A 25,710-nucleotide genomic window follows, 5' to 3' on the forward strand; every position below is an offset into this window, starting at 1 on the left:
AAGAGTTATATAAGTTTAATCTAAAGTCAGACCATCGTCCATCATCTTCCAGTGACCGTGACTCACCGGAAGTTGGTATCAACTTCCAGGCAGGTTGTTATTGACTTCCCACTGCCCACTCTGTATTCTGCATAGACATTATGTTCATCTGAAATTCTTTCCTACGATTCATAGTAGCATAGCCCACCACATATTTAACAGATTCTACACAGTTGGACATGTTGGTCATTTTCAACTTTTCTTTAGTGTAAGCCCTGCAATAATGAACACCATATCATCTTTCAGTTGCCCCTTTTTCAAGATTGTTTCAAGTGTGATTTCGGAACCAGCCCAGCAATTGCATTATAATTCTCTGTTATGTGGTCAATATTACTCTTAATGAAATAAGTTTAAGTGTATGGACACTGTGTCTTCCATCCAAGTACTAAACAGGTCTGACCCTGCTTAGCTTCCAAGGTCAAAAAAGACTGGGTGTGTTCAAGGCCATAAACCAGGGCCTACTTCTCAGTGCAAGAAGACATCCAATCTTGAAAATGGTTCTTAAGGGTGGGCACCAGGCTGTCTTCATGTTTGATCCTTGGCCTCTGTCTTCATGTCCTCTCATCTGTAAAATAGATGTATGTCTGGTTCCTTTTTTTCCTTGTGCAGACACTGGAAAGCCAAATTCCGAACTCCGGAAGTACTTTGATCTCAGAAATAGCTGAAAACTGACTATTGACATATATTTCAGCAAAAACAGAATCATATAAAAATGTTTACCTACACTGTCCCTAACTTCCTGGAGTTACAGAATACTGGCTGTCCAAAGACTAAGTTTCCCACATTCTTTAACCCACAGAGCACTGTTCAGCCACATGCCTGGCGTCCTCCTGTCCCCTCACATCCAGTCACGCCCTCTTCCCAGCAGTGTCTCCTGCAGCTGATCCCCTGACGGCCATTACTAGCACTGCTGTTGTTGCGGGCTGTGTCCTTTCCTCTTCACCTCTGCAGCAGCCTCTGGTTGCCATGGCAGCATCTCTCCCTGCATCTAGGAGGTCAGGTGAACAGCTCTGGCTGCTGGTCTCTCTGCAGATGGAAACAGAATCTGTTCCCTTCAGCTCCCTGGCTAGGCTCTTGGATGTTGCCTAGGTGCTGACTTGGGCAGCCCCAATTGGGACCTGATTTGACATCCAAATGAGCAAGGAAGAGGATGGACTAGTAGCTAGCAGCGAGGCATTGTCTCTGGGCAGGGTTTGCATGACAAGAATCAGAAAGTCATTTTCCATGTGTGACTCACAGATGGGGATGCCACTGCGCTGATCAAGGGTCCCTCCTTAGAACTGACTGCTGTGGCTACAGATGCCACAGCCACCTTCTGACAATGATGCTCAAAAGGCATGACTTTGAAGGAACTGCAGTCATCTAGGGAGACCTATGTGATACTTTTCTGAAAATAAAGAGATTATTTGTCAAGCAATGAGCATTGCCTAGAAACTGTAGTGTTGTAGTGGCCAAGTGTTGGGGATCTGAGACCACTTATCACTTCACACCTGCAGAGGAGACATCTGTGAGTTGCTTAGCTCTGGGCTCCTACCGCTTCCCCATTATGGAGCTGCAGGAAGTTACTCCCAGTAGTCCTACTCTGACCTCCCGTTTGACAATCTGCTGGGTATTCATTCTCCCTCCCCACTCTCCTAAATCTTCCAAACCTTGGCTCTGCTTTTCTGTGCCTTTCCTAAAAGAGCCAGGTCAGAGATTCTTCCACCCCATGAGGTAACTGATCTGGTTTCTGGGTAGACCCAGTGTCCACGTCTTAGCATCTGAGATCACAGATCTTGATGACAATAACACATGGGGCTTATGGTCACATCTGCATGGACCCCAGTGTCCTGAACTATGCTGTGACTCTCCAAACACTAGGGAGTATTTGCTATTGATATCTCAACCCAGTGTGTTCCATGTGAAAGGAGATTTCTCAGTGTGTGTGTGTGTGTGTGTGTGTGTACTGAATATTAATATTTATGCTCTTCGGCATGATATAGAAGTACCAATTTCTGTACAAATTAAAGTTCTTAAAGTTCGTGGATGGCTGTATTCTTCTTAAAGGAGCTTGAGCCAACTAAATGGGAGGTCTAGACAAAAAAAGATAAAATGGCCAAGAGCAGAGCAAGAAGACTCAGAGAACAAGAAGGAAGATGGAATAAGACCCTCCCACCACACATCTAACTGCCAGCTCAGGGGTCTTCATCCTCCTCCCCTCCTGTGTCCCCAGTCATAACCTGCAGAAGGATCTAGCCTTGGGAAGGCTCCATTTAGGATTTTCCTAATGCTCACGCTCCCAGTGATGTATCGCTATTTAAATCCAGGCGCTTATTATCACTATGCATCCTTCCAACTGTGCCTGGCAGCTTTCCACTGGAGTCCAGTGTGGTATTCCCTCTGATGAACCTGTTATTGACAACGGCCCCTCCCTTCCCTCAACTGAAGCATCAATAACCTAACCAAGGAAGCCAAATTCTACCCAGTAACCCAGTAACAAGAATAATGTGATCTAAATATATTGCATCTGTGTATGAAATTGACAAAAAAAATTTATTAAGGAGAAAACATAACAGATTGCATAGGAACAAATTATCACCCTTTAAGAAAGAGTTTGGAGGCCTTGAATTTACATGTTTGCCCCATGGGAAATTGATTTTAAGGCCCCCGCAGTATCCATCACAGAGCTGCCTCAAGAAGGAATTGCTGTCATTTGCACAGTGCTCCTTCCTAGCGCTGGAAATATCATTGCTTCTGAGCTTCAATTCTGGATATTTTTATGTGAAAGTGCCCATGTGAATAATCATACCCCTTAAATGCACTTGACCTCAGAAAGCAAGTATGTAGCAAAGATCGCACCATTTAGCGATCTCTAAACTCTAGACTTCCTTATGGTGCCCCCAAAAGAAGTCAGAGTGAATAGACACACTATCAGAGTTGACAAGATCACCTCTTAATGGACCAGAAGTGCCTCTGACTTCCAGGGGCTCTATGATACCTACCAGACATGTCACACCATGGCCGACTCTTGCCAGAGAGCCACTTCCCGTTAGCAGCTGAACCCTGAAGGTTGTATGACACTGAGTGCCCATGACCGAGTGTGGGGTGGCTGGCCCCTTCATCATCTTCATTATCAATCTGTGTGGCAATCTAGAAGTCCAATTATGCTGAAGCATCTTGAATGTCACTGCATTTTCCCAGACTAGCAGAAGAGGGATGGTTTGGGTTTCAGAGAGGCCACAAGAAAGCATTGGCTTTGCAGTAGGTTGTGGGCCAGCCATGCCCTGTACACAACAGAGCCTTTAACCGTTTCCTCTCTTGGTTACCATTCTTTTCACCTTCGGTTCGGGGAGAACCTTAGCAATTAATCCTACAGAAATAATTAGTATTCCTGCTGTTTCATACACATAAGGAGCCTGAACCTGATGCTAATTTAGGATGCTCTGAAAATGTTCTAGGATGTTCTAGAGTGTTCTTCCCCTTTCTCCCTCTTCACTTTCTATCCTTTGTCTAACAACTCTATAAATATTGTCCCAACCCATATTAGGATTCTACTTAAGGCTCACTCTAGTATGCCTGAGCCCACACCCTCATTACACTCCCCTTAAAGTAGCTGGCCACCATCCGACACACTGGATTGTTCTGGTTCAAGCCTGTGGTTTATTTTCAGCCCTCTCTCACATGCACAGCAACAGCTACTGGCATTTTTTATTGTTTCATGTTAGGCCCCAGAACAATGTTTGGCACATGCTATAACTGAATAACTAAATAATGTAGATGAATGGCTGGCTAATCCATCAGTAACTTCCTATGAATTCAGTCTTTGCATCAGAAGTATGATGTTCATATTTCTACTGAGCAGCATCTTGGCTACCTTCCCCACAAAACCATAACTTGCTCTCACACACCCAGCTTCTAGACAGAGGAAGATCTGTGTGTGAGACTACGCAGTGGCTCCTGGGTCTTCTGTTTCATCCTAACCCATTGCACAGCAGCACCCATACATGGATATAGTTCACTTCAGCCTGCTAGTCAGTTTCCTTTCTGTCACATTTGCAAGTGTGACTTTACATATCTATTTAAAATCAAGGAACAACAAAAGAGAAAAAGCAAAACATAAAGACTTAAGATACTCACCTTTCTGATGCTGGCTCAATGCACCTAGTAAGGTTGTCTCTGTTTGTATCTGTTTTCCTACAAAGGAAACAACTTTGTTTCTCTTTTATGGCTGGACACACACACACACACACACACACACACACACACACACACACACACACAAACCTTGTCACTATGAAGCACTTTTTCTTTCCATGAAGATCCTTGTCTTTCTTCACTTCCCGATGAGACTGGACCTGCCACATCCACTGAGAACAGTGCCGAATGGATATGCCAGTCCTGGTCTCCACCATGACCTGACTCAGTAGATGCTTTTCAACTCCCCAGATAGGCAGAGAGTTGCAGACAGACATCAGGAAGGTTCTTCCCGGTTCAATAAACAAACTCAGGATTGTGACTGTAGCTAGGAAATGGATGCCTGGGAGAGAGAATGTGCTGACAGCCTCGCCTCTCACAGTTCTTTGAGAGGCAGTTGGCTGTCAGAAGCAGGAGGCTCATTGGACAGGGAGCAGCCAACTCAGGAGGAACCTATGCAGACAAGCCAGTGAATGGGGAAATCCTGTGCATTTGGCAGTCACATAGATCTCTCCTTGACGTGTCCAACTAAATAGAATGGGTGAAAGTTGCCTTGCTATGGTCCTGGCAAAATATACTAGAAACTGTGAACAGATGCTAATCCCTGCCGCTTTACAGATTGGCTAGTTTTTACTTCTATAGATGTGCAAAGATGATCAATTCTGGGAAATGATGCTACTTTTCAATCTTCCCCTCCAGTCTTTGCCTACCCTAGGGATACTGTTGTGTATTTTAGTATAAAAAGCACAAACAAAACATCCTCCTCAAGGATGGAGTGCTTGCTGCTTATGCAGAAGACCCAAGTACAGTTCCCAACACCTATGGTATGTGGCTCACAACTGCCTGTAGCTCCAGCTCCAAAGTCTAACATCCTCTTCTGGACACCCGCATTCATGTGTATACATATATAGGTGTATATATACACCCATACACTCATACATATAAACATGCAAACACACACACACACTTAAAAATAAAACTAAATATTTAAAACAAAAGAACCCCCAAAATCTCCTTTATATATTACAGCTTCAATTTTGGAGCATGTATACCAATTCTTAAGTATCAAATGCCAGCATGACTTTTAAATTTAGTGCAATAGGCAGGGTAACCTGTGAATTGCTCTCTCCATTTCAGCATTAAGAATTCTCTCTGCCCTGATATCGCCTCGCAGACGTTGCCTGTGATTGAGTAAGGGCCTTTGAAGCTCAGTAAGGTTTTCATTTAAAAAAAAAATCCTTTTTATGAGTAAAGTGTCTTTCAAATGATGTGTAGAAACAACAATCACCTTTAGTCCGCCCTCAAGAGAGGAGAATTTGAGAGACTAAGTGGAGACACTGTTAGGGTTGACAAGGTCAATCCAAAATGTATTTGCAAGAGTGATTTTGATGAAGTCTAGAGAGATGATGGCTCAACAGTTAAGAGCACACATTGCTCTTGCAGAGGTCCCAAATGTAACTCACAGCACTAATATCAGGTAACTCAAAGCCACCTTTGACTCCACCTCCAGGGGATCTGATGCCTCTGTGGGTACTGCATTTATGTGTACACACCCATAAACATACACATGATTCAAAAAAGGAAAAACAAATACATTTTTATGAAAAAAGAACGATTCTGATGGGGAACGCTAATGTTTTTCTGTAACTGAGAAGTCTGTTTCACAGGGTTTTATCAGGTCTGACATTGTTTCCTGTGTGAAGTATTCAGAGGCAGAGCTCTGGCAGTGAAGGTCCCAGTGACTGGATACTAGGAAGCAACTTTGATGCTAGGAAAACCTTTTGACAGGTAGATTAGAAAACTCAAGGGTATGCGGTGGCCCAGGTACACAGCTGTGCCTGGACCTGTTAAGGGGAAGAAGGAGACTCTGTTTCTACATCTGCAAAGTCCCAGAAAGGGACTCCCTCTGGACTCAGCACCTGAGAGACCCTGGGAGCCCGAAGACAGGCCAGAGGTATGCTAGGGTCATGTTAGGGACATGTTGGGGTCTGGTGTGCACCCAAGTGGGAATAATGCCTGTAGAAGCTCCCAGACAGGGCTAGAATTTGATGGAGGAAAATTAAAGTTCAAGGGCAAAGGCTCACAGCTCTCTAGAGCCTGTGTGCTTTGATGCTGCTAAGGTACTGGACAAGGGAAATGCGTAAATGAACAGGAGGCCATGAAGTAAAAGGGAGTGGGACTCCTTGCAGGGAGTGTGACTAGGGAACTGGAACTAGAGTATCCAGGTAACTAGGATTGATGAGAGCTTCAGAGTGCTTTGGAACCTGGCCCCTTTTCATTAATGCAATAGAAATTTGGGTGGTTTTTGAAGCCGAACTACAGCAGGGTGCCAGGGTAAGGGGGCCCTGATGATGTCAGAGAAAGCAGAGGGCAAGCTTGGAGGCAGATTTCAGGGAAGATATGGACAAGACTGGGGATGGGCTGTGGGTTAGGAAACCTGACTATGGGCTGAAGTCCCTCCTCTCTGCAGTCCTCGGACATGGAGGAACCCCCATAGGCCTTCAGATGCATATCACTGAAATACAGTGAGCCCTGTTTTCTAGACTTCATCACCTGGCATTGATGCCGTCCTCTGCTCCCTCCCACAACCCCTGCCCTGTGAGGCTCCGCTGTCCTTTCTATCCTGTATTGTATGGCAGCTGTCTGCCGCCTTTCTTCTCATTGACCAGCAGCTTGAGCATCAATCTCTTTCTTGCCTCTTTTTTTCCCTGTTGCTTTATTAAACTGGGCTATACAAGGCCATTTTCATGCTCTTTTAGCCCTCCTGCCCCACGCTCCTTTTCCCCTGCCCCTCCCATCCATCCCCTGAGACAGTTTTGTTTCCGCTTACATGTCATCTGTACATACATGACTTTTATGCATCTATTTAAACTCCAGGACCCACAAATGAGAAAAATATATAATTATTGTCTTTCTGAGATAGAATTCATTTGCTTAATGTGATCAACCCCAGTTGCGTCCCCTTCCTTGCGTTGTTCTCCATGTGGCTGAGTAGACTACCACTGTGTGCCTAAACCACATTACCGTGATCCACCCCTCTGTTGATTGACACCTAGGTTATTTCCATAAATGAGCTATCACGAAAAGCATTGCAGTAAATGTGAATGGACAAATGTGTCTATGGCATGGTAACTTGGTGTCTGTTGGGTAAACACCCAGGGATGGGGTAGCTTGATCACATGGTAGGGTTACTTTTAGTTTTATAAGGAGTCTTGAAACTGACTTACATAGCCTCTGGACTAGTTGACCTGCTTACCAGTGGGTATGGCGCTCCCTCTGTTCCTGTTTCTACTTCGGCAGAGTCTCTGCCACCCACATCCGGTCAGTGACACATTACCCCTCCTCACTATCTCCAAGTCTCCTAAAGCTGTAACCAAGCAACCCACCTCTTCTTGGGGTTTCATTCCTCAGCTCATCCCTACCCTGGAGGTCCCTGGGTCTGAGCAGCAGAGAACACTCCTTTCCATGGGCCATAGCAACTTCTTCTGCTCTTCTCATGGGCCTGAAGCCTACAGCACTTTCTTTACTTCTTGAATGCTAATATGCAGTCCTCCCTGTCATTTAGAGTCATCTCTCAGAATCCCTGCGTTATATCCTGCAGGTCCACACTTCAATTTAGAAAGATTTGCAAAGACTAAATCTGAATTGTACACACATAGACTTTTCTTCTTGCATTATTCTGTAAACAATACAGAATCACAACTCTTGGTATGGCCTTTACGTTTGGTGTTCTGAGTCTCCTAAAAATGTTTTAAAGTATACATACATATGGACATATGTTACAGATAATTTTGTAACATTTTATGGGTATCTTGACCATTGTTGATTTTTTTTTCTGCCCGCTTCCTTACAAAAGAAAAGAATCTGCCTCTGGTGTATATAACCTGCCTCTGTGTTTTTGGTTCCTGCAGCTCCTGACGGTCCACCTCAGGAAGTTCACCTGGAGCCCACGTCATCTCAGAGCATCAGGGTTACCTGGAAGGTAAACTGAACCAACGTATGTGTCTTTGACACTTTCCCAAGTGTATGAACCAGTATTCTTGTCCTGATGCCAGGATACTAACATTTTTATAAAAAGTTTATTTTCCAAAAATATATATTGGATATATATATAGATGGTTTAATATATACCCATATATATGATTCAATACAAACACAGTTGCCTGAAGACAAGGACTCATCCTGAGAAATCTGCCTTTGGGTGTTACGTCACCATGAAACTATCATAGAGTGTATTCACACAAGCTGGCTGTGACACCTCGAAATACGCAAATCCTTGTGATAGTCATCATACATGCCATTGTCCCATCAACTGAAACACTGCTCTGTGGCAGAAGCATGTTTGATATCCATAGTTTGAATTCCTCTATAGAAAATTATATATCTCTAAAGAATGAAGTTGCTTACTTATTTTGTCCTGAGAATTTGACCATGGTCCCTAGGATCAGCCTCAGGTAGATAGTGAGATGGATACCCCTTGACTTTGTAATTCCATCACAGCTGAAAACCTCTAGAAGCTTCTTGGGAATGGAGAAAGCACAGTGTAGTCCATGGTGCATGGCGGAAGGAAGGAGAGAGCCCTCGCTGTACATTAGCTAGCTGTGTCCTTGGGTTCCCCTGTCTCCTGGGCAGTGTGATTGTAGAGAAGGTCTAGCTGCTGCTCAGCTTGCTGTGGGCTGCCCTGATGGGGAGGAGCAAGCCTGAGCCAGGGTGGGGCCTGCCTTAAAGGTAAACTTTGTAAAGGAGGTGGTGGTATCTGTCTTCTGTGCACACCTGTCACAGGTCAGTGCTTTGAGTGGCCACTGACTCGCAGATACTCAGGAAATGGCACTTACCTGTGGGTGAGATGCATTGGACATGAGCCATCTCCTTGGAGATGCATTTGGCAATGACCATATGGGTCAAATGCTGTTTCGTCTGGGGAACTATTATTGGATCCATGCTTCTACGAAATTCCACTGTTTCTGGCTTTCTCTTCTCCAACTTTTTCCCTTCCCCTTCCTTCCCCTCCCCTCCCCTCCCCTTTCCTTCTCTTCCCTTTCTCTTCCTCTTCCTATTGGACCTCTCATAAAACGATGAGCATGTGTGATAGAAGCAGGCGTCCACTATGGGGGTGCGCACCGCCTCAGGTGCTACACAGGTTAATGCAGGGAGTCCCTGTGCGTCCACTGTGGGGTGCGCACCGCCTCAGGTACTACACAGGTTAATGCAGGGAGTCCCTGTGCGTCCACTGTGGGGTGCGCACCGCCTCAGGTACTACACAGGTTAATGCAGGGAGTCCCTGTGCGTCCACTGTGGGGTGCGCACCGCCTCAGGTACTACACAGGTTAATGCAGGGAGTCCCTGTGCGTCCACTGTGGGGTGCGCACCGCCTCAGGTACTACACAGGTTAATGCAGGGAGTCCCTGTGCGTCCACTGTGGGGTGCGCACCGCCTCAGGTACTACACAGGTTAATGCAGGGAGTCCCTGTGCGTCCACTGTGGGGTGCGCACCGCCTCAGGTACTACACAGGTTAATGCAGGGAGTCCCTGTGCGTCCACTGTGGGGTGCGCACCGCCTCAGGTACTACACAGGTTAATGCAGGGAGTCCCTGTGCGTCCGCTTTTTTAGCCCTAGCCAATGAGCCGTGTTTGCAGCAGGCAGCATGACAGACCATGTGGCTTGAGAGTGTGACGAGCTGTCCGTAGTCTTTGTGACCAGTCCACTCCTGTGAGCACCACACACTGTACAATAAAAGGATCTCAGCATGCCCTAACCTTGTGCACATCCCAGCCGTGCTCCAAACAGAAAACTGGCTCAGTCTGCCCTGAATAGAGGCTATGAAGTTTCAGCCAATTGCTCCATACATCTCTTTGCATCTAGCTACTAGAAAGGGCCAGATATTACTGTGGCCTTGAGAGAGTTTTCTTTTTTGGGGGGGAGGGGTCCTATGTGAAGGGTGTGTCTGTATACAGAGCCTCTACCTCTTGTAGTTAAAATTGGAACTTCTCGGGTTTTGAACTGGGTCCTAAAATAAATGCCACAGTGAAAGTTAATGCATTACATTACATTTCTTCCTAAAGCCAAAGGGATGAAGGTGTTATGGAATGCATAGCACACCTGGCTTTTCTAAGACCACTAGTTAGGTGCTATGCAGGTATACAGCCCTGCCCGCAGGCACTGTTGCCTGGCTCTTGGGCAGGCATACTGGTGATCAACCCCACCGAGTGAGGTATGGCTGCTGGAGACTCAGGCAGACTAGCTTATTGCTCCACCTGATGGTATAAAAGACTTTAAAGGGCATTCCTGTTTCAGGCAAGCTGTGGACTGATATAAAGGACATGCAGAGATGGTGTGTGCTTTCAAACATGCCTCCCTGTGGTAGAAGAGTTCAGAACATGCAGTTTGTTTAAGGAGCCTACAGAGGAAGAAGAAAGGGAGAGGAGCAGAAAGACAGGGGGACAGCATCAGCCAAACGGGGAGCCCCTGTGTCCAGGTGTAGGCATGGGTATGTGTGGAATGGTAGGAACCTAAGATGAGGACTCACTCACTCACCCCCATGGACAGCTGTCAGGGTTGAAAGATGTGTCTAGTGTAGGGAAGGGAGGAGGAGAGTGGGGCTTTTGGTTTTGAGTGGGAAAATAACCATTTAAGTCTTGACATCCCTAAAAGATAAAAGAAAAATTACTAATTTTTCAATTGCACGAGTTAGGTATTAAAATTTTAAATCATTGTCTTATGAGTAGACCTTCTTCTGAATCTCTGTTATCAAAATAAATTATTTACCTCTTTTTCATTTTAACTGTTTCTTTCACTAAAGAAAAGAGTGAGATCTGAAACTTTTCAGGTCTCGTTGAGGCTGCCCAGACCTGGGTATATGACCAATCCCATAGACACTTGAGGCCTCCACCATCAGTCCCATGCTCCTCTCCCCTCTAGTCATCCCCATCCCCTGATCCAAGGTGCTGTCCTTACCTGTCATCATTCACATGATACCATGGTACAGTTCCTATGGTGCCTTTCCTGCCCAGTTACGGATTCTCCAGGCTCCAGTCGCATGTAACACTCAGGGAAGACAGGTGAATCCCCAACATGGGATTGCCTGACATTCCCAGCACTCTCACCGCGTACCCTGTGTTCTGTGCATCTCCTCTGTGGCTCTGCGGGCCCCTTAGAGACATGTGTGCCTTGTTCATCGTACGTACATGGGTGAATAAGTGAGTGAAGAAATGAATCGGGAAAAGGGTAGCTATGAGAGAATGAATGAATGAGTGTTTATGAGTAGGCGGGTCTGCAAGATGAGCAAGCCAATGAGCCAGGGAGTGAGTGGGTGGGTGGGCAGGCAGTGGTGAATGAGTGCAGAGAGAATGGATTGAGTGGGTGGGTGGACAGGTGGAGCAAAGGAACCTCTAGGCCATGTATTCACAGCACAGTAGCCTCTGAAAAGCATCATGGGGTGCAGAGGCCACACTATTCAGATGCAAGCTTCAGGGAGGAATAGGCGAAGGTCCAAGGTAGGCTTTGGTGGAATGCTGAGTGCAGGACACTGGACACCAGAGCTGTGCCCCTCACACCCTTTCTGCTGTCACTCACTGAAGGTGAAGGGTCACAAATCTGTGGTACATTTGTAGAACACAGCTGGCTGCAGGTCCCAGCTGTGAGCCCCAGGAGGGCATCCAGGAGTCAGTCCCTGTGTGAGGCAGGATGGCTGCACAGAAAGGCTCAGCTGCTGCACTTTCTGAGTTAGGTGGACGCACAGAGCAGCAGCTTGGCAGAGATTACAACAATATGTCCTGCTAAAGTAGAAATAAATAACAATGAGTTCCAGGGCTCTGCTCTGGCTGCCAGAGGGAAGAGGTTTTCCTGGGGATTGCAGGTTTGTTTCTGATTCAAAATCAGAACAAACATTAAAAATGACTAAATAATGCATTTATTTGATAGAACACTTTAAAATAATATTTAGGTTCCCTCCCCAACCCAGAGAGTTCTGTCTTAATCTATATTCTGAAGCATCTTTCTTTCTCTGTCTCTGGGACCATGAGTCTCACTTTGTAGCCTAGGCAAACCTTGAGCTTACTATAAAGTCCAGGCTGATCTAGATCTTGTTATCCTCCTGCCTCAGTCCTCTGAATGCTGGGATTAGGTGTGTGTGTGTGTGTGTGTGTGTGTGTGTGTGTGTGTGTGTGTGCTTACCATAGTGACTCATAGAAGAAATAGTCAATATGTGAAATAATTACTCTAGATATCTCAGAAGGTTGCAATTGAATGCAGAAAATATCTCAATTGTAAAATTTTGCTTCAAATGAGAAGTCTTTTATAGAGTGTTTCCAAAATATACACTTTCACTTGCTGAAGTGTTAGCATGCAGAGAGCAATTCTAAGCTGATGGTTCAGAATGAAACCTCAGGGAAGATTCTGCCTGTGTCTCCTCCTCAGGATTGCATACCGCGGCTGAGAATGCTTTTTAATAAGCGAAAAATTTCACTTAGAATTCTACATGCTTTCCATGAGGGTCTCGATGAATTTCCAGACTCAGAAGAATGGACTTCTCACCAAGCCCATCTCTGCACCCCTAGTGACCGCTGGTGGACTGGGGTCAGGCTGTGAGCTGCCATGTGGGTAGCTCATGCCTACAAGGCTTAATAAATATGAAATCCCTTACTTGGCCTTCCAGCCTCACGGGGTGAATGTCACCTGACACGGTGAAGTTGGAGCAGATCTGTTTTCTACCGATCCCTACTAGCATTTTATATCTAAATTATAAACCTAGTGCAACACTCTTCTTTCCTACAAGAGTTAAAAATAAAAAAGTTGTCTTGAAATACATTTTAATTTTTTTTCAGCCATTCTCTTAATCCTAAGGCTATGAAAGATTACAAAGTTCCATTTGCTTTCATGAATTAATTCACCGGTTCTTGTTGGGGGTTATGGGTGCTTTATTAAAAATGTGTACATGTCTCACAGATATGTAAGGAATTGTCAGGCCTTCATGTAGTAGCAGGTCTAACCTCTTCCCCTTTCACAAGACAGAGAGAGAGAGAGAGAGAGAGAGAGAGAGAGAGAGAGAGAGAGAGAAGAAACTGGCTTCAAAGCCTTTCTCATCCTCATGGGGTAGGATTGATTTTTCTGGATCCTCGAGGTAGACCAGGAGGTACAGGCTCTGTGAGGGTTCTCTCCTCAGCAGGAGGGAAATTTGTATTCATTAAAGAAATGCGTGCATCGCATGTCGGCATTCAGATTTATGTTTTTAAAAAGTCCATATACCTGTCTTTTTGTGTGAAAACCTTTGTCCTCCATAGCAAGACCCAGGCCACAGATTCACATTGCAGATACTGTGCATTTAAACAGGCACATTCCTTCAGGAACCACCTCGCTTTTGCTCCATTTGGAGCATGCTCTATGTCTCCCTCCCTCCCTCCCTCCCTCCACCATGATTAAGTAAGCCAGTTTAGGGAAGTCGCTGGATAAGCCAGCTTCAAAGACCCCAGTTTTGTGAGAGGAGCACCCCCCCCCCCAGCTCTTGGCAAACCTTCCAGCATAAGCCCATGCCCAGCCTCAAGCGAAATAAGAGAGATGTTTTTTACTTAGATCTTAGATGAGAGATTTGCCATCATAAAACATAGCGTCATGCTTATTTGCTCTACCAGGAACAATCCAATCTCAGGTAAAAAAACAAGAGAAATCAGGTAGCCTGTTTTCATTCACTTTGAGAAAGAAGGGCAAGGGGGAAGGAGGGAGCGTCCTGCCACTTCACCAGATTCACACATAAACCCCACCACTGCTCTGTGCCTGGCTGTGCTTCTGCTGCATGCCTGAGAGGGGAAGCAGAGAGGCTTATCTGACATGTTTTTGAGGTTCTGTTCCCCTGTTACCTACCTTGTGCCGATCCCTGAAATCCCTCTGGTTTAGTCAAGGGCTTCCCATTGCCCAAGTAGCAGTACAGGGAGAGGCAGAGGCTAGCCCTGTGAGTCATTCCTCAGGTGTAGATGGCAGTCCTTGAGCCCAGCCTGATTCCAGAGACCCCTGCTGCAGGAAAAAAGCCTTTAGACGCTTAGAATTTCCACCTTTGAGTGAGGATAACGATACTACCCAGGGCTGGCAAACTCAGCATTTAACAGCCTGCTGCTCTCTCAGGGGACCTGAGCTCTGCCCTCTTGTCACCTGGAAACCCAGGATTCCAACAGATAACTCTGCAGCCTCATGCTGAGCTCATGTCTCCTGGGTCACCTGTGTTTTCTCCCCAGGGTGCAGCTGTAGTGCCACCACTGAACCTAGCTGTTGGGTCACCCCTAAGCTCCATTGATCTACTCCTTATCTGACAGGTCTTTTTGCTTCTTTTCTGGGCAACTTTGCTCTCCCCCCCCCCTTCTCCTGGGCTAGCCCTGTATTTTATGTCCCTCTCATGGTATCTGAGGCTACCCCTCAGCAGTATAAGCCTCCTGCAAGGTGGTAGTAGCCACATCCCTTCAGGTTCCCTTATGCCCAAAGCCTTGTGTCACGTAGGTACCCGACTCATGCTTGCCCAATCCGAAGCATAGCTTGTGAAGCACTTTACTGTGGAGCTGTTGTGCATCTGGACTGTGGAAGAGGTCATTCCTTGGGGGCGGGACTATTCCGATGAGTGACACAGCTGTCATCCAGTAATTAAAGGGCAAGAGGACAACGTGCATCTTAAGAGAACTTTCAGGAATCTGAAGGAAATTTTCAGTTACCTTCCCAAGGAGCTCCTTCCTCCAGCCCCAGAAGAGGACCCTATTTTTTTTGGGTTTTTGTTTTGTGTTTTTGCTTTTTTGAGACAGGGTTTTATGCTGCTTGTGGCAGGTTCCAGGAGAGCAGTTTGTGGCAGGGCGAGGCAGGTAGAAGGCAGGTAGAAGGCACATGGGCAGACACATTGTACAGAATAGAATTGGATATTTATTACTTAGAGGAGAGAGAGTGTGTGGGGAAAGAAGAAGAGGAGAGAGACAGAGAAGAGCCACGCATGTACACCAAGGAGGAACCATGAGAATCTAAGATGGCGGCGGGAGGGCAGGGGTTGCCGGGAGTGGGCGTGGCTTGTCTCTTAAAGAGACGAAAACCATAACACAGGGTTTCTCTGTAGCTTTGGAGCCTGTCCTGGAACAAGCTCTTGTAATCCAGACTGGCCTCGAACTCACAGAGATCTGCCTGTGATCTCTGAGGCTAAAGGAGTGCACCACCACTGCCTGGCTGAGGACCCTGTTCTTTAAAGGCTTCTTACAGTGTAGAGAGAGATGGAATAGATATCAGGAAGTCTTGCCCATGCGAGAGTCCCCAGCATCCATGGTGATGGTGTGAGCTGTGAATCTTTCTACATCCCTGCCACTCTGCCGTTTCTGTTTCTTTAAAGGATAAAGAAGATTTGAGAAAGACTTATAAAATACAGTCATTTGCAAGCCATACAAATGGGTTGACAGGGTGCTGTTGTTGTCATGGAGATCAAAGAAAAGGCCTTAAGGATGTGGGGGTTGGGGAGATTAGAGATCAGAAGGATGGGTACCTGGGTGAGGGGCATGGCTGGAGAAGGACCAAGGTTTACAGAGAGCAACAAATGAGAGGAGTCAGTGCAAGAAAATTGGGGCTGTTCCTAGTTCCAAAGGGAGAGGGAAAGAATAAAAACCAGCCTAGGTAAATAATTAACCCAGCGTGACCTCTGCCACAGAGTGTACAGTACCTTCAGAGGGATTCCAGAAAAGCTGAAGAGATGCCACTCACTTATGAAACCGCAGTATTCAACACCAGGTTCCCAGTGCAAAGGGACTCATCTGCAAGGCTCTTGAGCTTGAATGCTGAGTAGGAGCAAGCCCTCAGAATTACTTTGCTTGCTCCATTTCTAGGCACCCATTTTGCAAAATGCTTTTTTACTGAGCTTTAAGAGAAGTGGTTGCCAGGTGGGATTTCTCATAAACCTTAAAGTTTCTCTTTATTCATTGGTAGCTAATGTCAAGTCGGGAGCATAGGCCCCTGCCCCTCACATCTATCCCAGCCCCCAGACCTGGTCTTCATGTAGGAGAGTCTTCTATCTATCTGTTGCTTTCATTGGTTAATTAATAAAGAAAGCTGCCTGCCTGATAGGTCAGAACATAGGTAGGCGGGGAAGAAGAAGCAGAGTCAGGCAGAGTCAGAGAGCTGCCCGCCATGAAGCTGCCAGGTCAGACATGCTGAATCTTTCCCAGTAAGCTACGAGCTCATGGTGACATACAGATTATGAGAAATGGGTTGAATTAATATGTAAGAGTTAGCTAGTAAGAGGCTACAGATAGCGGGCCAGGAGGTGTTTAAATGAATATAGTTTCCGTGTAATTATTTTGGGGGTAAGCTAGCTGGGATCCGGGTGGGAACGCAGCCCGCCGCTCCTTCAACATGGTCTGGACTTTAAATCCCAGCAGACCAGGTCCTGACCCCTCCTCAGGGTATTTAAGTGATCCCCCAAAAAAGGAACACATGGTCTCCCTTTCTTCCTTCTGGGGGTATCACGATTCTGCAGCTTCCCAGTTTCCTCCTCAGGGCCACCCAAGAGTGCAGAACTCCCATTAAACCTGAATATTTCTTAATTTGGCTTGTTTTGATTTGGCTTGATTGGAAATTTTGCATTGGCAGGGAGCTAATGTTAGGAAATATTCCTAACGTTTTGAATATGAGTAGCCTCTTTAGGCTCGTACATTGAATGCTTAGTCACATGGACTGGCACTGTTTGAGAAAGATTAGGATGCATGGATGGAGTTCAACACCTTGTTGGAGTAGGTGTGGCCTTGTTGGAGGAAGTGTGTCAGTGTGGGTGGGCTTCAGAGGTTTCAAAAGCCCATGCCAGACCCAGTCCTGGGCACGAGAGGATATGTGAGCTACCCTGTCCTCAGGAGGCCTGGCTGAAAGCCAGCCCCTAGGAAGCAGGCATGTGGCCTAGAAGGCGCCCTGTGAAGTCTGAGGAAAGGCCTCCGGGCACTGCCCTCCAGAATGAGCAGGGTTTGCATAGTGGAATGGGGAAGAATCTTCTCAGTGTAGCAGCTGTTTCTCGGAAGAACTGTGCAGGAGAACCGAGATGATGTTGAGGATGTGGGAAGAGATGACAGCAGCGATGGTGATGGAATCGGACAAGGCAGGAGGCGTGGAGGTTTGGGTAGTTAGTGTTGCTAGCAACGACCACGGTGCTCCAGAGGCAGGGTGGCAGTAGTGAGTCCTCACTCTATACGACAGCTGTAACCGCTTTGTCTACAGGGGTAGCTAGCAATTCCATGAGGTACCTGAAAAAGAAATATGGGCAATAGCATGGAACTTGTCCAAAGCTGAGGAGGAGGAAGACCGCATTTCCGTCTCCTTGTGACAAATACATCCCCTTATGCTAACCCTTCTAACAGAGTAATAGCAAATTCCTGCTCATTAATAGCCAACTCAAATGTAGGCTTTAAAAATAAGGCAGTCATCTACTGCTCGGCTTGAGTCCCACAGATGAGATTGAAAGTGGAAAAACTAGATTGCAAAGGTACTCAGCCACATTTGTGATTAAAAATTAGTTGCAGAGTAATAATAATGGGAGAACAATGAACTATAATCAAACATCGGCATACGAAGCATGGTTTTCTGAACCTGGTGCAAAGAGGAGACTGTGATCCTAATGACATATTAAATGAGCAAACTTAGATGCAGATGTGAGGAATACCTCACCTTAGCCAAGAGAAACAAACCAGATCAAATGTGCACAGGCTCACAAGGGATCCTTGCCTTGGACTCAATTATTCCTGGCCATGTTTTGCAGAAGTGTAAAGTGAGAAAAATAGATCTAAGAAAAATGTAATTTTAAATAAATGTTCATTTTCTTTTAATATTCCATATTAAAAATCCATATTTTATATTCCATATATGTATACAGCCTCTCTCGATCATATCCACCCCTCACACCCCCTCTCTAGCTCCCTTAGGGCCCCCATCACATCTCCCTCTCTCAACTTCATGTCTTTCTGGTATAACTTTTAAGCTGCCGAGTCTAGTTAGTGCTGCCCAAGTGCACATGGGTGTGGCCACTCAGTGGGATGGAGAACCTCTCCCAGTGGCCACAGTCCTAAAGAAAAGTGGTGACCTCTGCAGGAGCCGTCAACAGCTCCTCAGCGAAGAGTGGGGCCTCTGAAACCCTTACCCTGTCTGTGCTGGAATTTTTAACTGGCTTGAAGTTGTGCAACATTGTTGCTTTTTATTTTAAACAAAGCCTTGTAAAGGAGCAGAGCAGAGCCCTCGTTCATCTCCCAGGGAAACTAGATGCAGTGCTTTCTAACCACAGAGAGGAACCATGTCCCTAGAGGAGTGATAACTCAGCACGATCGCCTATGACTGCTTCCAGGACAATTCTAAGTCAGTTTCTCTAGATAAGTTTTCTGTAGGCGTTGGCTCCACCTCCACCTACCTGCATAGGCATCCTGCTGCGATTCGGACTGGCTTTCTCTTGAAGCCTTGCAGGGAGCCAGCTGAACAATTAGAGAGCATGCTTAATGGATATGAATATAATTTGCAAAAATTATCATTTATACTTGAGTCACTTATCTGATAATTACAAAAAAATCTACATGAAATAGAATAAATCTCTCTGTTGGTAAAATTGGCTTGCATATAATGATTTTTACAGGAAAATTAATTTTATTAACTAGCTAGAGGTTGTACATGCAAGTTGGCAGGTGTGGTGTAGCGATTTTCTTGGGCTCTGATTCTAAAACGCTAAAAAAAAAAATCTTTAGGTGTTCTTGAAGACAAAATGAATGGCAAAGCCCATGGAGGTGACAGGTTAAAGTTAAGTGTGATCTCTTACATCAGGGCCTCACCCTGATGCTCACTTAAATAGTAAATGCTAATTAGCATGGCTGATATCCCGCTGTGAGCCCACACACCCCTGTGCACACAGCCTGGCAGATGAGGACAGCAGCCAGGTCCCAAGGAAACCCCACAGGAAGAAATTTGCTGTAAGAAGGCCCCATAAGCACTTGCAGCTTTTGTGCTTTAATTAAAAGTTTAAAATGTTGCAATCTCTGTGACTCAGATTGTGTCCTGACACTAGCCCAGGGTGCCTGTTCCCCTGGAGGAGAACATGTCAGGCTAACAGTATCTGCTGAGTTCATTCAGTCTCCTGCTCAGCACCTTGTGGTTCCCTTGTTATCTGAACCCTTCTCCTTGTAGCTGCTGACTTCCAGAGACTTGTTCTGCCCTAGAATCCCACCCACTCCCTCCCATCATGCCTCACTCCTGTGCCTCTTCCTGACAGCTTCTCCCCCACGGCCCCAACTCTACTTGCTGAACCTAGGCCACCCTTACAAACCCATCTGGCTTCCCTATCTATGAACTATTTCTCACAGACCTCATTTGCCACTTGCTGCTGGCCTTGACCTGGCAGCCACGCACGTAGCCTATCAGCATTTTTCAGAGTTCTTGTGTTTACTTTCCCTCTCCTTCAGCATTGTTAGTGTTTCTGGGATTTAGAAAGGTTTACATAACCTGAGAGATCTGGATCCATGGTTTGTAATTAACTTATAGAAGATAGATTGATAGATTAATGATAAATGATGGAAGATGATGGATAACGGATAGATAAAAAGATAGATGATAGATCAACAGATGATAGATAGATTGATTGATTGATAAATGGTAGATAGATAGACAGATGATAGACAATAGATAGATGATAGATAGACAGACAGACAGACAGATAGATGATAGGTAGATAGAAAACTGTAGGATGATGTTAGATAGACCACTAGCTGACGGTGAGCAGGAAGAACTACATGATAGTGAGGTGACAGGCATGTGTTCCAACACTACAAGTCCAGAATATCTTCCCACCAGTGAGTCAAGTTAACCACAGCAGTCTGGCCTAGAGGTTTGGAGCACAGACTCTGAAGTTTCAGATCTGTTCTCCTGCCACTTAAATGTGTCTGACATTCTGTAAAAACTAAGGGTCACAGTGTAAGCATTCCAGAGGACGACGAGGTCAGACCAGATACCACACATGCAGGTGAAGGAGGAGGAGCCAGGGAAAGCCGCCCTGCCTGTGGCTTTCTTTTGCACGGTTTCCATTACACAACCCTCACCCTCACCAACTACGACCTGACAATAGTAAATAGAAAATTACAGAAATAAGTGATTTGTAAGTTTAAATGACCTTTATGACATTATATTGACCTAATTCTATTATGTCTCTATCATTCGTTGCGATTGTTAATTTCCTACAGTGCCTGACTCAGGAATTACACTTTTTGTAGGCTATTATAGGGATCAATGTAAAGAAAAAACAGCCATGAAGTTAGGGCTACGTGCTAGCCTGGGCTTTCAGCCATGGGAGAGTTGTGCAGGAGTTTGTGGCTGCTGCACTTACCCTTACTGTTATCTGGCTTTATTTTTTCCCAAGTTGTTTTGCATGTTATGATTCTCCTGCCTCCGTGTTCCTGAGTGTATTCTTCTCTTTCCTGCTTAGGCTCCCAAGAAACATTTACAAAATGGAATCATACGCGGCTACCAAATAGGCTACCGGGAGTACAGCACGGGAGGCAACTTCCAGTTCAATATCATCAGTATTGACACCACCGGGGACAGCGAGGTGTACACCCTGGACAACCTGAACAAGTTCACCCAGTATGGCTTGGTGGTGCAGGCCTGCAACCGGGCTGGCACAGGACCTTCTTCTCAGGAGATAATCGCTACCACCCTGGAGGATGGTAGGTCTGGACATCCACAGCCTGTGGCATGACTTCCTTTCTCTGCCCTGCAGCCCAGTTCCCCGTTGCTTGGCCTACGTAACCCACCACATCAATTCACTCCTGCCCTGGATGGGTCTGCATCAAAAGCCCAAAAGTATTCCTGAATCTTCCTCTTTCATTTTGGACCCAAGATGAGTTTAATAGTAATAAAACCAAAGCTGTCCCCATCTATAGAGCAGAAATATAATTTTCCAAATCTTTCCCCAAACCAGTATCATGAAGCTTTAGGAATTTTTTTCTGTATATTGTAAAATTGTGTTATTACCCTGCCCCCCCCCTCCCCGCGCCTTCTGATGGCTGCTTTCCATTCAAGCATTCTGTGGCCAGAGAAAACCCACGGAAAAGGCCCAGGCTCTCTGGAGCAGATCTTATAGTGATCATGCGCCCTCTAGTGATGAAAATGAATTCATGCAAACTTCCTCTATCCCAGTAAAACAGCCCAACAGTGCTTGATGACAGAGAATTCTCCTGTCCCAAAGACTCAGCACATGGTGGCATCAACACATTGCCATTTAAAAAACTCTTTGCACAATGAGCCATTTGATCGTAGACCAGAGAAAGCTTCGAGAACTGGAACCTAGAAGACCAAAGCGTTCTAGCTACTCTGCAGGAGGGTTTAGCCCTTCTTTTCCATTTATTCTCTCATGACTTTCAGCTAATATTTGGCACCCTCTCCTTGCCCCAACATTTAAAGTTAACATAGAGTCAATATCTAAGATAGTGTATAAACTGGTGGGCACCATTAATTCCAGCAGCTGAGGGGCAGAATCATGCAGATCTCTGTGAGTTTGAGGCTAGCCTGATCTACAGAGCAAGTTCCAGGTCAACCAGAGCTGCATAGAGACCCTATCAATCAATGAGTAAATAGCATATACTACCACCTTAATTTTCTCTCTTGCCTCTGATAAAACCTTATGCTCCTGATAAAGAGGCTTTGGAGATGAGATAAGGAAGCTGCATGGTTGTATTTCTTCTCTCCTGCATTTTCCCTTAGTCTTTTAATCCAGTGTTGTGTGCACTAAATGTAAGTGAAAGCAATAGTTTGCCAGGGTGGTGAAGGTGCGAAGCAGACAAGCAGTGCGCTCATCCTTAGGACTTGAAATCCACTCGAGTCAAGTCTGGGATCAATTCCTGAAAGTGGAGTTACTAAGTGGGCGGGAGGAACTACAACACCCTTCACGGAAACTGTGCAGCCTCAAGACCCTCACCTGAGTTGCAGTATTCCTGTACGGAATGGTACTCCTTTTCCTTTCTTTGTGAGGTTGAGCACATTCTCCTTTGTCCTGCATGTTAGGATAGTAATTAGCTGCCTCTCTAATATTGCTCTGCTAACAGCCCCTCCTGCTGCTATCATAGGTTCTAATTATTTCGTTTCAGTGCCCAGTTACCCTCCCGAAAATGTTCAAGCCATAGCAACATCACCAGAGAGCATATCAATCTCTTGGTCCACGTTGTCCAAGGAGGCCTTGAATGGGATTCTCCAGGGGTTCAGGGTCATCTACTGGGCCAACCTCATGGACGGAGGTAAGAGGACTCAGTGGGGATGTTGAAGGTGTTCCTATGGGATGCCTCACACAACCTGAAAACCCCCTCCCTAGGATGAAATTGGGTTCTGGGGGGACCTCTTTGCCAATGAAAACTCTACTCTTTATTCAACCACCTGACACTTGAACCTGTGTATACACATGCCAAAAAAAAAAAAAAAAAAAAAAAAAAAAAAAAAAAAAAAAAAAAAAAAGCTTGAGGCAGTGACAGTTGGGGACATTAGGCATTTTCTAAATTGTGTTTATGTCAAAACTGCAGGTGTCTTCAGCTATAAATCTCTATTTAGAATGTTATACATAACATGCCCTTAAATGTTGCTCCTTTCTTCTCTGCAAAGAAACATTAACTCCCTATAGAAAAAGTATGTAAGAGTTCCAGGAAAATGTTAGAACACCTCAAGAAACTTATGATTGTCCCCAAAAGGAGCCACTAAATCAAAAACCCCAGGTTTAGACAGTGCACACATCTTTCCAAGGTCTCCATTCCTGGAATGCTCCCATGCCTTGGCCCCTGGACCCACCATGCCTCCCTCTTCCTGCCTCCCTTCTTGCCCCTTGGCTTTCTTCTTCCTGTCCCTCTCTTCCTGTGTCCTCTCTCCCCACCCCTCACTTCCCACCTCCTCTCTTCCTGCTCCTCACTTCCCTATCCCCTTATATCCTGCCTCCTTTCTTCCTACCTCCCCTCTACCATGGAGCATTCTTCTGCTCTTCTGCCTAGATATAAACTTCACTTCTTATTGGGCAAAGAGCTCAAGTACAAGAGTCTCCAGTTCCTCACTCAGGACCTCTGGGTCTGTGCTGCTAAGCAGGTCCCATCTCCAAACAGTAAGGGACACACTGGGCCGCACAGATGACTCCGCTGTTGTCACCAAATGAAGGAGTGAAGGCACAACAGCAAGTACTACCTTCTGCTGAGTCACTGCCAGTGTGTGACCCTCTACTGTGCATATTCTAAGGGTTGTGTTTCCAGAACTATCTCCCAGGCCTAGTTCCTTTTGGAGTGGAGTCTCAGGCTTCCCATGCTACCCTGCACTGGGAGACAGCCTAGGAGAACTCACAATGCCAGATGCACTGTAGACCCAAATTAACTGAGCGTCTCTTAGCTTGTAAGATGGGAGAGAGTAGGGCTGGCTCAGAGGGCGCTGGGCTCATGAGCAGGAACAGGACACTAATGCCAAGTAGTGGCACGTAGTGGCCAAGTAATTCATCAAATCAGCAGATGCTACCCACAAAATGGGGGCCAAAACAAAAGAGTCAGCAGCTGAAGTCTTCACACCGATAAAAGCTTTAAAGAACATAGTGCAGAGTAACAAAACGTCTGTGGTCATCCATTTTTGGCAGTGTAGCCTAGGAGACTGTTTTACACACTGTGAGTGTCTTTATACACACCAAACTTTAAAGTTGGAATGGCCACACATCTTTAAAGTCAGTTCTTAGGACTGACTTTAAATCAGTCTCTTTCCACTCGGAAAATCAGGGCCAAGCCAGTGATATTAGTGTCTATTTCAGATGTTCTACTCACGACTTCCAAAAGCTAAGGAAGGAAACATCAGAAATTGAAGCACTGCCTGAGGGCTCTGATGTGGGATTCCCCTCTGTGTGCTGTGAATATGTTTTATTGCCATTGCTTAATAAAGAAGCTGCTTTCGCCCAATGACTTAATAAAGCAAAGCCAGACAGAAAATCTGCACAGAGATGGAGAGAGAGAGAGTAGGCAGAGTCGAGGAGATGCCATGTAGCTGTTGAAGGAGATAGACGTCCTGGAACCTTACCAGAAAACCACAAGTCTCGCGGTAAAATACAAAATAAGAAGAATGGGTTAATTTAAGATGCAAGAATTAGTTATTAAGAAGCCTGAACTAATAGGTCAAGCAGTATCTTAATTAATATAGTTTCTGTGTGATTATTTTGGGTCTGGGCAAAAGAATAAGCAGTCTCTGCCTGAGGCCACTTCTAAGAAATGCATTTTGGGTCAGCAAGGTGCCATCATGGCACCAGCCCCACTGTCCTGGATTCCACAGAGCTTGAGCATGGAGTGGCATGAGAAAGCCTGATCTAACCAGACCTAGAGAACATTTCACACATGTACATCATATATGAACACACCACATAGAGTATACATATAACACACACATACCATATACACAACACACATATATATCCTGCCCCCACACCACATGTACCATATATCATATATGCATATATATACACGTGTATACATATACATAATAAATATACCATACATATTATACACACCATACAAACTATATACACCACACGTACTCCCAACATATCATATATACACTACAGACACATATAGATCACACGTACCACATGCCACACACATACACTACACACACCAGACACACCACAATATACATGCTAGACATACCACAATACACACACAAGACACAGAATGAATACCACACACATACACCATAAAGACCATATACACCATACACCATATATGCAATGCACACTACTTTGGTAAACTCCCCCACTAAAACACACATCACACATGCTATACACACATTGCATACTACATATGACACATATGCCCACACACAGTGTAAACACTACAGTTACTACAACAACATATACAGCATAACCCAGCACACAGGACAAACCCTTCTCACAGGCATTACATGTGCCATATACACACTATCCACATATACATGTCATAATCTGAATGTTAGTGGCTCTTGACATCTGACCCTCTGGGTGGGATGCTGATGGGCAACATGCTACAGCGACCCAATCAAAGAACATGCTTCTAGTTCCATCTCCCTGTGTTCATCAAGTATCCAGGACCCAGTATCTAAGACTGTGTGGTAAATGCTCCCATTCGGCCTTGGGGATCTTAGCCTTTTCCTGGCAAGGTAATTGCTTTTCTGTCCCTTAGCTCCCTGCCTGTCAAATGATGGCTGTGGAGATGGACTGCTGAGCTGGCTTGATCTGTGCATCTTGGTCCTATGAGCAGTGCTTGTGCCTGAGGAAGCAGACCTGGCATGTCCCTACCTGAGATAAGAGCTCAGGGATACAGCTCTCAATACTTATGGAACATATCAAAGGCATCCCTTACTGCAGCCAGCCACCCAGCAAATGCCTGCTGGGCCCCTGCCTCTCGCCTTAGTCCTGCTTAAGTAAGATGGCAGTCACATGGTGCTACCTACTTGCTCACAGACACCTGGCCCCGGGCAAGCAGATCTCAGGCCTCCTCCTG

General features: G+C 45.6%; 1 protein-coding gene across 2 annotated transcripts in view; it reads left to right on the plus strand.

Annotated features, from left to right (window-relative positions):
• Window positions 1-25,710, plus strand: part of Dscam (DS cell adhesion molecule) — a 570,981-nt gene that overhangs the window by 448,471 nt on the left and 96,800 nt on the right. For both annotated transcript variants that reach the window (XM_085685855.2, XM_085685856.2), the window contains exons 16-18: window positions 8,124-8,194; window positions 20,661-20,901; window positions 22,321-22,467. In XM_085685855.2, the coding sequence (XP_085541981.1) occupies window positions 8,124-8,194; window positions 20,661-20,901; window positions 22,321-22,467 (459 nt within the window). The remainder of the gene's footprint in view (window positions 1-8,123; window positions 8,195-20,660; window positions 20,902-22,320; window positions 22,468-25,710) is intronic.

The sequence above is a fragment of the Myodes glareolus genome, chromosome 2 (genome assembly GCF_982192425.1).
Source record: "Myodes glareolus chromosome 2, mMyoGla1.1, whole genome shotgun sequence".
NCBI classification, from domain to species: domain Eukaryota; kingdom Metazoa; phylum Chordata; class Mammalia; order Rodentia; family Cricetidae; genus Myodes; species Myodes glareolus.